The sequence below is a fragment of the Sciurus vulgaris genome (assembly GCF_902686455.1).
Source record: "Sciurus vulgaris genome assembly, chromosome: 3".
In the NCBI taxonomy this organism is placed as follows: Eukaryota; Metazoa; Chordata; class Mammalia; order Rodentia; family Sciuridae; genus Sciurus; species Sciurus vulgaris.
This window is the reverse complement of record NC_136463.1, coordinates 160,369,032-160,381,373: the sequence shown is the minus strand read 5'-3', so window position 1 is coordinate 160,381,373 and position 12,342 is coordinate 160,369,032. Positions and strand designations below refer to the sequence as shown.

Sequence of the window (12,342 nt, the reverse complement as noted above, 5' to 3'; positions counted from 1 at the left end):
TTGATTTTTGGTTTTCTTTCTTTCACTTTGTGGGTCTTGTTAAGGAAGTCAGTACTAGCACCTATGTGATGGAATGTTGACCCTATGTTTTCTTCTAGCATTTGTAAAGTTTCTGGTCTAACCCCTAAGTCTTTGATCCATTCAGGTTTGAGTTTTGTACATGGTGAGAGTTAGGGGTCTAGTTTCATTTTTCTAAATATACCTATTCCATTTTCCCAGTACCATTTTGTTAAAAAGGCTGGTTTTTCTCCAAAATATATTTCTGGCAGCTTCATCAAATATCAGATGGTTGTAGGTCTGTGGATTTGTCTCTATGTCTTCAATTCTGTTCCATTGATCTTCCTGCTACTTTGCTTCAATAATCATGCTGTTTTTGTTACTACAGCTCTATAATGTAATTTCAGATCAGGTATCGTGAAGGGGTTCTTTGCTTTTCTTCCTTAGTATTGCTTTGTCTATTCTGGGTCTCTTATTTTTCCAAATGAATTTAAGAATTGTTTTTTTCTAATTCTTTGAAGAATATCATTGGTATTTTGATGGAGATCAAATCTGTATATTGCTTCTGGTAGTATGGCCATTTTGACAATTTTGATTCTGCTTATCCAAGAACATGGAGTGTCTTTCCATATTCTAAGGTTTTCTTCAATTTCTTTTCTCAGTATTTTATAATTTACATTGAAGAGTTATTTTACCTCCTTGGTAATCCCAAAGTATTTAATTTTTTTTATGTTATTGTGAATGGGATGGTTTTCCTGATTTCTTTCTTGGCTAAATCACTGTTGGAGTATAGGAAAGCTATTGATTTATGGATGTTGATCTTGTATCCTGCTACTTTGCTGTACTCATTTATAAGCTATAGAAGTTTTCTGACTTCTAAAAGTTTTGGGGGTCTTCTAGATATAGGATCATATCATTGGCAAACAGATAGTTTGACTTCTTATTTTCCTATTTGTATTCCTTGATTTCCTTTTCTTGCCTGATGGTTCTGGCTAATGTTCCAAGGACTGTTTTGAATAGGAGTAGTGAGTGTGGAGATAGTCTTGTATTATTTCTAATTTTTAGAGGAAATGCTTTTAGTTTTTCTCCATATGGTATGATGTTGACTTTGGGTTTGTCATAAATTGCCTTTACAATGTTGAGGTAAGTTCCCTTGATCCCTAGCTTCTCCCGGATTTTTAACATGAATGGATGCTGGATTTTATCAAAAGTCTTTTCTGCATCTTTTGAGATATCATGTGATTTTTAAAAATAATCATTTCTGTTTAAATGGTGAATTATATTTATTGATTTGCATACTGAACCAACCTTGCATCCCTGGAATGAAATTTGCTTGATCATTGTGTATTTTTGATGTTTTTTAAAATGTGGTTTGCTAATATTTTATTAAGGATTTTTGAATATATGTTCAGCATGGATATTGGTCTATAGTTTTCTTTCCTTGATGCATCTTTGTCTGGTTTTGATGTCAGGGTTATACTGGCTTCATAGAATCTATTCAGGAGTGTTCCCTGCATTCAATTTCATGGAATAATTTGGAAAAGGCTGGTGTTAGTTATTTTGTAAAGGTCTGGTATTCAGCTGAGAATCCATCTGGACCTGGGATTTTCTTTATTGAAAGACTTCTAATTGCTGATCCAATTTTGTTACTTCATATTGGTCTATTTAGGTTTTCTATATTTTCCTGATTCAATTTGGGCAGATCATATGTATCTAGAAATTTGTCAGTGTCTTCCAGATATTCCAGTTTATTGGAGCATATATTTTCAAAATAGGTTATAGCAATCTGAATTTCAGAAGGGTCTATATTAAAATCTCCTTTTTTATCTCTGATCTTGATTTGAGTCTTCACACTCTATTGGTTAGTTTGGCTAAGGATATGTCAATCATATTTATCTTTTCAAAGAACCAACTCTTCATTGCATTGATTCTGTTAATTGTTTTCTTATTCTTAATTTCATTGATTTCAGCTCTGATCTTAATTATTTTCTGTCTTCTACTCTTTTTAGAATTAGTTTATTCTTCTTTTTCTAAGGCCTTGAGATGGAGCATTTTTATTTGGATTCTCTCTTAATTTTTTAAAGTAGCCCTCAGTACTATAAATTTTCCTCTTAGAGCTGCTTTCATACTGTCCCAGAGATTTTGATATGTTCTTATTCATTTCTAAGAATTTGTTGATTTCTAGTCTCATTTCTTCTTTGATCCATCCTTCATTTAGGAGAGTATTGTTCAGTCTTCATGTGTTTATGTGGTTTCTATTATTTTTCTTCTTTTTTTATCAATTTTTTTTTATTTTTTAATTTGTTCTAATTACTTATACATGACAGTAGAATGCATTTTGACACATTGTATACAAATGGAGCACAAGTTCTCTTTCCTCTGGCTGTATCTATTATTTTTCTTGCTATTGATTTCTGTCATTCCATTATGATCTAATAGGGTACCTGAGATTATATTGATTTTTTTGTATTGATATAATTTGCTTTGTGACCTAGAATATGATCTCTTTTAGAAAAAATTTCATGAGCAGCTAGGTGATACAAAGGTAAATTCAGCTGTTTGGGGGTGAATATTCTGTAGACATCTATTAAGTCCATTTGATTTATAGTGTTATTTAGGTTGGAGATATCTTTATTGGTTTTATGTTTAGATTTTGATGACCCTTTGGAAATAAGGGTGTATATTATTGTTTTTGGGTCTATGTGGGATTTAATATACTAGAGGTTTTTTTTTTTTTTAATGTAATTGGACGTGTTGGCATTTTGAGCACAAATGTTTACTATTTGTTATATCTTCTTGTTGGATTGTTCACTTTACTAGACTGTAGTGGCCTTCTTTGTCTTTTCTGATTATTTTTTATTTGATATCTACTTTGTCAGATATAAGAATAGCTATTCCTGCTTGTTTTCATGGTTTGCATACATGGAATATTTTTTTCTGTCCTTTTACCTTTAGTCTGTGAATGTCTTTGCCTAAAAGATGAGTCTCTTGTAAACAGTGTATAGTTTGTTCTTGTTTTTTGATCTATTCTGCTAATCTATGTCTTTTAATTGAGGAGTTGAGACCAATAATATTCAATGTTAGCATGAGTATGTATTTGTGGTTTCTTGCCATTTTGTTTTTTTTGCTACATTTTATCCTGTCTTGATTCTCATTTAGCTGTTTATTCTTCTATTGAACTTTCTCTGTTTTAGAGTTTTTGGAATTGTTTTTTAGTTCTTTTGTGTGCAGTTTGAGTATTCTTTGTGATGCTGTATTGGTGCTCATGAATTCTTTTAGTTTATTCTTATTGTAGAAACTTTTTATTTCCCCCTAAAATTTGAAACTGAACTTTGCTTGGTATAGTAGTCTTGGCTGGCAGTTGTTTTCTTTTATGACTTGGAATATCTCATTCTAGACCCTTCTTGATTTTAGGATCTGAACTGAGAAATCAGAAGTAATCATTATTGGTTTGCCTCTAAATGCAATCTGATGTTTCTCTCTTGCAGCTTTTAATATTCTTTCCTTATTTTTTATGTTAGGCATTCTGATTATGATATGTCCTGGTGAGCTTCGCCTTTGAATAGGTCTATTTTTGGTCCCATAAGCCTCCTGTATATATATGTCTATCTCATTTCTGATATGGGAAAAGTTTTCTGTAATTTTCATTGAAAATTTTCTTTATACCTACAGTTTGTATCTTCATGTTCTCTTCTATCCTAATGATTCTCAGATTTTGTCTTTTAATATTGTCCCAGAGTTCTTGTATATTCTGGTCATGTTCTATAATTTTTCCCTTTATTGCATTTTATGTACTCAAGATCATATAACTTATGTTCAGTGCCTGAAGTTCTGTCTTCAAGGGCTGAGGTTCTATTTTCTACACAATCTAATCTGCTGGTGATACCTTTAATTGAATTTTTAATTTAATTGACATGTCTTTCATTTCTAGTAGTTCTGCTTGTTTTTCCCCCCATTTCAATTTGATTATTAATGTGGTCTTTTGTCTCCTGTAATTGAGGTTTTAATTCCTTCCTTAGATCTTCTTTTATTTCATTGAATATTATAATAATCAATTTTTTAATAATCTTTCCCTGGGATTTTGTCCACCTCACTATCAGTGAGATCCTTTGTTGAAGGAGTGTAGATTTTGGGGGCAGATTTGTTTGTCCATTTCCCCATGTTTTCAGAGATCTTGGACTTGTGCATAAGTTGAAGTGGATTCTCCTCTTTTTTATGCATGTTCTTTCATGTGTAATTATCTTATTTGTTCTAGAATTTCACTCTGTTTTTGATACATGAGTGGATGCCAAGGGATGGGAGCTGAGACCTCTCTTGAATTGTTCTTTCTGGTGGTTTGGGACTTTTGTCTCCTCACTTCTTTATTTTGGAGTAATATCAGGGCTTAGGTGGGATTAGATTGTGTGTGCTGTTGCTTGGCGGAGATGTATTTCACAGATGCAGGATCTACTCTGTGATCTTGAAGTGTCCCAATCTCTTTCTAGTCCCTCTTAAAGGGAGGAGGGAGCCAGGAGTGTCACTAATGTCAACAACAAACATACAACTTTTTTGTTTTTTACTTTTTAAAAATTTTTCTTTTTAAAAATTTTTTTATTTATCTTTTAATTTTTTTACAGACTGCATTTTGATTCATTGTACACAAATGGGATACATCATTTCGTTTCTATGGTTGTACACGATATAGATTCATACCAATCAAAATATAAAATCCAAAAAACCCAAACCCTGAAAATACAAGGCAAGGAAAAAAAACACTACATTTTAAAAATGCTAAAAATGAAAGAAAAAGAAACAAATACTTGTATGTGTATAGGTTCCTGACCAATCAGCACAGCAAGAATTCACACGCACACACGGAAAAAAAAAAAAAAAAAAATCCTTGATAAAGAATGAAGGAATCTTCTCCACTGAGGTGGTCACAATAGCTGACCAGATTGAGTGGTCACTGTCCAACAGTTTTTCTTTCCACTTCTTGAGTTATGTACAGATAGAGCAAGGGGAGGGGGCTGTTAACCCCTTTCTGTTTTTGTGTTGCTCCCTGAGCTGCCATTTGGAGCAGCCTAAGATTGAAGCTGTTTGATATAACACTCAGCTTCTCTTCTCACCAGAGGGAGGTGGGAGGGGTTAGTACTGTTAGTTGGCATTTTGTCCTCTTGACCAGTTCCATGCACTCCCAGGATACAGCTTCTGCAGAGTTGTGTGAGGGGCATTCCAGCAGGTGGGGCTAAGGTCTAATCAGGCCTCAGGGGCTATGTTGGATTGGGCCTTCTGTGGAGAGATTAGATCTGACCACCCCTAGGGCTAGACAGTAGCTGATCTCTGATATGGGTCCAGTTCTTAGGAGCCCTCAAGAATTTCAATCGTGGCAGGGAGATACTCATCCTCCCTTCACTGCTGCCCATGAGAACAGCCTTCCTGGGCTTAGTCCCCAAGTGTATTCACCCCCACCAGCTCAGACTCCTGGCCCTCTTCAGATGCTCATGTGAGCCACCACCATAGAGGAGAAGCTAGTGGGGCCTGCCTTCGCCCTTCCCACTTGAATCCCCATGGGTACAAACTTTTCCACACCTATGCCTGTGTTCAGCTAGGCACACCCTAAGATACCCAGTTGGCACCTGCTGGGATATTATGGCAGAGTTTGCTCGGATCTCCTTTCCCCGGGAGGGCCCCTGCAGTGAGATTGCCCCCAAATGGCTCTACCTCAGCTGTCTGTGGCCAGTTGAGACACTGAGCATTCTTTTCAAGTACCCATGTACAGTTCAGTCACTGGATCAGCTAAGTTTAGGCAGTGCTTTTTTTTTTTTCTTTTTTTAGATGTAGACGGACACAACACCTTTATTTTATTTATTTTTATGTAGCGCTGAGAATCAAATCCAGTGCCTCACACATGCTAGGCAAGCACTCTACCATTGAGCTAAAACCACAGCCCCTAGGCAGCTTTTTTTGATCTTAGGTTTTTCCTTACCAAATCTGTGTTCTCCTTCTCTCTGTGATTGAGTCCATACTGCCATCTGTTTTTCCCTGCCAGGGTAGAGGCAGGTCAGCTCCAGTGTATTCTTTCTTCTTTGCTTGTTATACCCAAATTCCTGAGTCTCTAAGCCACTGTGAATGTCCAATATAGAATTGTAGTGTAATCCCTGTTTTACCCACCTCGCTGAGAAGCTGTACACCCACTACTTTGGTCCCAAGCCACTGCATGACTTGGAATGGGGTTGTCTCTACTCTACCATCTTCCCTGTGCCTCATATATGGATTTTGAAGTTTGACTTTGTTAGATTAAACATATACCCTGAAATATTTACAGGTGAAATGATAAAATGTCTGGAATTTGCTTTCAAACATTCCAGAAAAAATTAAAAACCATGAAAAACAGGAGTTGGAGAGGGGTGGGAGAAACTGAAAAAGAATGTCAGAAACTTGAAGGCTTCTGAAGCAGAGTGGGAAGTACTTAGTGTTCATGTTTACTCTTCTGCATGCTTTCAGTGTGTCTGAAATTTTCCATATCGAAATGTTTAAGGCCAAACTAAAGAGTGTGGACTTTACTCTATGGCTCCCTGAAACCTGTGAAGAATTTTGGCCTGAGGAAGGGCAGGGAAGGGCAATGAGACCTAAAAAGCTTAACCTGGTGACAATACTTGATGTACCCAGGCAGAGGAGGAACAGACCTTGATGAAGGTGGTGGCCATGAGAATGGAAAATTTTATGAGAACTGGTAGAGGATGTAACTGCAAAAGAGGTATGCTGCTGGTTTGGCAGCACAGAAGTGAAACAGATTCTGAACCAGAACATTCCCTTCTTCCTTTTCAGTCAGTAGCAATTATCATCCTGAAACCAATGCACTGGGGACTGTAAGGACAAGGAGGAGAGGGAGAAGGGATCTCCACTGAGGAGGAACGAACCAGGTCTTGTACTAGCTGAAGTGGAGACCAGGGGGAAAATGAAGAGTTCTAGGCTGGTGTTTTGGTTTTTCATGAGTAATTTCTGTCTTGTAGTTTCATTATGAAATTCATAGGGACAGTGATTTATTTTGATCATCTCTGTGTTTTCGCTGGGGAAGTGACGAAAATCTTGTTAATGATACAAATCACTTTTAATAGTTAAGATTAAATTTTTATTCATTTGTGAAATTGAACACTTTAAAAGAGTATTTGTCTTCAATCCCCAGTACCACCAAAAAAATAAAGAGAAAGAGAATATGTGGAGGAGTTAATTAAATGAGTTTAAATGACAAGGTCTGGGGAAACAAAACTTTGAACCATAGCAAATTAATGAAATTTTAAGTTTATAAAGCTTCTGATTTGTCAGTAGTGAAAATATTTAAAAATAAACTTCAGATCCAATAGAAAGTAGCAGTTGGTAGAGATTAGAGGGAAATAGTAGTTCTCCAGCCCTCTGTAGGTCAAACATAATTGATATATCATATGCAAACTATTAATAAGTTATGACATAAACAGTCCCCCCAACAGCAAGAGGTACCCCAGTGAGTAGTTTCCTGATCACCTTTGCTGTCTTCTTGATTCTTATTTTATAAGAGATTCCACTTCCATCTGCAGCCTCTAAGAATAGACCATTTCTGTGATGAACACCCTTTCTTTTCTTAGATTAACACACCATCTACAAAGGACTGAAGCCAAGGTGGGGGAACAGAGATAAGACATACTGCATTCAGTGGGTGGGAAAGCAGTGTTGGAACATGTCGCATCCTGTAGCCTTACTACTTTGGAGATTCCCTGGCAGGATTTATTCCCTCGACCCAACCTGTCCTCTACCACCCTTGCTTATGCAGTCAGAAAGAAGTGATGTTTAGGTCAGATTTGCTGCTGGGTTTGGGGCTCAATTAAAGTTGAACTTCTAATTCATGGTAGGTGTTGTAAAAAGCTCTCAGGAAAGTAAAAAAGAGAAGATGAAAATTTCTAACTAAAAGCAGAGAGGTAGTTTCTATTTTACTCAGGGACTCATGGCTAAGCTGCTGGGTCACAGGACGGTTGAGGATAGAGGCACACATGGTCGTAAGTCTTATTATGGAGACGGCTGAACTGTCTGTCGTCAGTGCCTGATGGAAAGGAGAGTGGGGAGGCGGCAACAGTGTCTCTAACAGCAATGCCTCCCTTATTGCATTGTCAGAAGAGAAAGATAACCTGAGAATAGGCATCCATTATCTCTCTCTACAAAGGGATTAGTGTGGGTTGCAAGAAATTAATGGCTTTTGAGTTACCACAGAATTACTAATGAATGTCAGGACCAGAGATGTAAAGCAGATAAAATAGGCTTTTCTCTGCCTTATTTCTCTCCTTTTCTCTTTTGGTTTGCTATGTTAAGATCAAGATCTTACTCTTTCTTTCTGTAGTCAAAAGCAAAAATTTTATCCTCTGGGTGTATGACTTGCCTTCTTTAGGGAATGACTCAATTAGTTTTTGACTGTCTCCTATGTGTGTCAGCGGAGATTGAGAAACATCTCAGAAATTAAAACCTCTACCAGGAAGGAGTGCTTCCTCTTGCACGGCTGTCATTGTCATGTCTGATAAAAGTCTCATGTGGTCCCTTGAGTGACAGTTCTCTTTTACTAAAGTACTAAACTGATATATATTGCAGCTCATCATGGATTACAAATGGCTTGATTAGTTAAACATGTAAAATAGAAATGGAGAAAAGAAGAAGGGAAGAGAACTATACATACTATGCACTGGACATTGTGCTAGAAGCTTGATTTCTAATTCAACAAGTACTTATGAAACACCTACTAAGTACCAGGCATAATACTGCATGCTGTGATATAAAAATGAAAAGAGCTTACTATCCAGTAGGAAAGGCAGACTTTGAAAAACACCCTTTAAAATGTATTTTATTTGTTTGGATATTTAACTAAACTTTTATCATGCAGCCTGTTAAGAACCCATGAAAGAGGAATAATAGAGTAGGGACACCTGATACTGACCCAGGGAGAGGTGTGTGCTTATGAGTTGGGGGAGGGGCTAAGGTCAGGACAGACTCTCTGAAGGAAGGCAGAGGTGTAGTTGCTGGTTGAGGCAATGGGAAGGAGCATTGCAAGCCAGGGGAGCAGCATAAGCACATTCAGGCTTCGAGAGAAAACTACCCGTAAGCAGAGGCCAAAAGTGAACTAGAGCGGGGCTTATGAGACAGAGGCCGTGAACTGACTTGGGGACTAGCGGGCACTCTGAGCAATGGGAATTTATGAGCAGCACATTTCAAGCTCTCTCTTTTTCATTGACCCTTCCTGGCCTCATGAACTTAAGGAAAGATAAGAGAATTAGCAGGGAATCGGGTCTTGTGGCAGGTTTTCTCTCATGTATTAGGTACCCTGTAGACTGTTACCTAGAAAGCAAGGAATCCTGGAAGAGTATGAATGGGTCCTAGACCTACAGGGTTTTCCACATCACTGTTATTCTAGTATTGCCGTTTTCTGCACAGACCTTTTCATGTCACATTGATGTCACAGACCCCATTACTTACTTTTGTACTTATTCATCAAGGTAGTTCAGTTTTTAGACAAGAGATTTTTCCCAAGCTACACTTTACCAATCAGATACCATCCTGGAATTTTACCACTTATACTTGGTTTAGTTTGAACCATGAAGATATCAACTCCTGATTTGTTTGGTCTCTTGCGCCTGCTTTCTCATAACGAATTAATACTTTGCCTCTGTTTTTTTTTTTCTTTCTTTCTAGAACACAAGCAGACATTCCCAAACATTCTGAAGAAGGGTTACCTGGAGATTAGGAAGGACCACGACAGTTACTGGCAAAGCTGTTACGCAGAACTGTCACCTTACAACTTGTACTTCTATAGCCTCGACAGCAGTGGGAATCAAAACCCCTATGCCACGTACCAGCTTTCACACTTCCAGAGCATCTCTGTTTTGGGCAATCTTGAGGCCAGGATGGTGGATACCGTTCTCTATGACAACACTCAGCTACAGTTAAAGGCAGAGTCACCGTGGGAGGCTTTGGACTGGGGGCAGAAGCTTTGGGAAGTCGTCCATGCTGCTGTGCCGGGTTACATGGGACGGCAGGATGAGCTGGCAAACTCACCAGGGCTCGGTCATCGTGTTGACTATACACAGAATCATTGTTTACAAGAGAAGTCCTGTGGGCTGCTACCACCATCCCCTGTCTTGGATAGCTCCAAACAGTACCAAAACATCCTCAAATCAGGGACACTCTACAGACTAACTGTCCAGAACAACTGGAAGGCATTTACGTTTGTACTGAGCAAGGCCTACCTTATGGCTTTTCAGCCTGGCAAGCTAGACGAGGATCCCTTGCTGAGCTACAACGTGGATGTGTGTCTGGCTGTCCAGGTGGACAACCTGGATGGCTGTGACTCTTGCTTTCAAGTCATTTTCCCTCAAGATGTCCTCCGCCTCCGAGCTGAGACCAGGCAGAGGGCTCAGGAATGGATGGAGGCTCTGAAGACAGCTGCCAATGCTGCGAGGAGTTCAGAGCAAAACCTGCAAGTCACACTGAGGAGCAAGCCCAAGGATCAGCTGGGCGGGCAGGAACTCAGGAAGAACAAACGTCAGTCGGTGACCACCAGCTTCCTGAGCATTCTGACGACTTTGTCTTTGGAACGAGGACTCACTGCTCAGAGTTTCAAATGTGCAGGTACAGAGCAAATTTTCAGCCTAAAGCTTATTAAAGAGCAATCCTGAGACCTGTAATTGGAATTCATTTTTAAACTCCCTTAGTAAGACAGTCACAGATATCTCCTGTTTACAAAAAAGCATCTCTCCTCTAAGGAGTTTGTTTTGTTTTGTTTTTAAACTTGTCTATCCTCATACCACATTGGTAAATAGAAATAGCTATGATGTACCCCACTGAATCAAAATGACTTGGCTGAAGTCTAACCAGACTGGAATTTAGGTTTCCTGAGTCGCCTGTGATTCCATTTCCTCTGCCTACTTGCATAAAGTCACAGTGACTATGGCTGTCACAGATTTTCTCATGAGAGACATTCAATCCAAAGCTAAGTACTCACACTCCTTAGGCAAGGAAAATGTCCATAGTCAGTAACTGTCATTGATCATGACCTTGTCAAATCCTGTTAAGGTGTAATCTGGAAAGTCAGCCTTGACAGAAAATGTGGAAATGGCTAAAAGCAGGGTAGATATTATTCAGCAGATGACTCCTAAGTCACAATGGGCCTATGGCTCATCGTGAGGAAGCCTAGGGTTTCTCAAACGGCTATCTGTAAGGGTGAAACACAAATTGGAGTTCAAGGCTAATACTCTGTTATGTCTTAAAACCTCATTGCTGCTTCTCTACTCCTTATTCTTACTACTTCCTCCAAACCTAAAATGGGGGGGGGGGGGGACTTACTAAAAATGAAATCAAAATTTTCCTTTTTATTAAACCCCACAATATTTGATAATAAATTTACCATGAAAAAAAACTTAATTGGAAGTCTATTGGGGAAGGTTTTAATTCAAGTCCATTAGATTTAAGAATGTTGTTTAAGAATGAGCAAGAAACTCACCTCAAGCTGAGACCATATTTAAAATTTTATTCTTGTCCCTGCTTTGAAAAAAAGCCAGTGGTGGCAAAATGAAAATCCACAACTTAAATATAGTTAGTTGTGATGATGGTCTTTTCTACTGAAGAATAATTTACTTAAAGGGAGGGATTAAGTGAATAATCCTTGCTTTGCCCCAAGGACTTTAGTGACTATGGAGCAGAAACATGCACGGTGGGACTGGAGAGATGAGAAGTACCCAGCCAGTTAAGAAGACACATGTGCATGTATCTGCAGATGTGACAGACTTTGTGTTAAGTCAGACAGCTTCTTGGAAATTTCTTTTTTTCTGGTACTGGGGATTGCATCTAAGAGCACTCGACCACTGAGCTACCTTCCCAGCCCTTTTTAGTTTTTATTTTGAGATAGGGTCTTGCTAAGTTGCCCAGGTTGGCATTGAACTTGGGTCCTACTGGATCAGCCTACTAGAATCACAGTGTGTGCCATCACACCTGGCTCGGAAAATGGTTTTGAAATAAGGAGTTGCTAGTTTAAATACAGTTTTTAAAAAATTATTGGTATTTTGGTGTCTTCTTATTGCTGGTACACATTTTATTTCAATGTTTAGGCATTTGACAGTAATTTATTGTGCTTACTCTGTGGAGTTATGGTACACTTCAGTGGCATTAGATTATCGAGAGTCAACAACTCTGTTGTCTTATTGGAATAAGGGAGAACAGCTCCGTTTCGTTCTCAAGGTAGAGAGTAGCATATCTGAATCACAAATCCATATAGTAAAAGTGTGGAGAAAAATTTCAGGTGCTACACGAAGGTTGTCACTTAGTTGTATCTATTCACCTTCCTCTCAGAAGTTC

At 38.3% G+C, this 12,342-nt stretch overlaps 1 protein-coding gene across 3 annotated transcripts in view; it reads left to right on the top strand.

Moving 5' to 3' along the window:
• Window positions 1-12,342, top strand: part of PLEKHM3 (pleckstrin homology domain containing M3) — a 162,700-nt gene that overhangs the window by 31,723 nt on the left and 118,635 nt on the right. For all 3 annotated transcript variants that reach the window (XM_079130585.1, XM_079130586.1, XM_079130587.1), the window contains exon 3: window positions 9,685-10,620. In XM_079130585.1, the coding sequence (XP_078986711.1) occupies window positions 9,685-10,620 (936 nt within the window). The remainder of the gene's footprint in view (window positions 1-9,684; window positions 10,621-12,342) is intronic.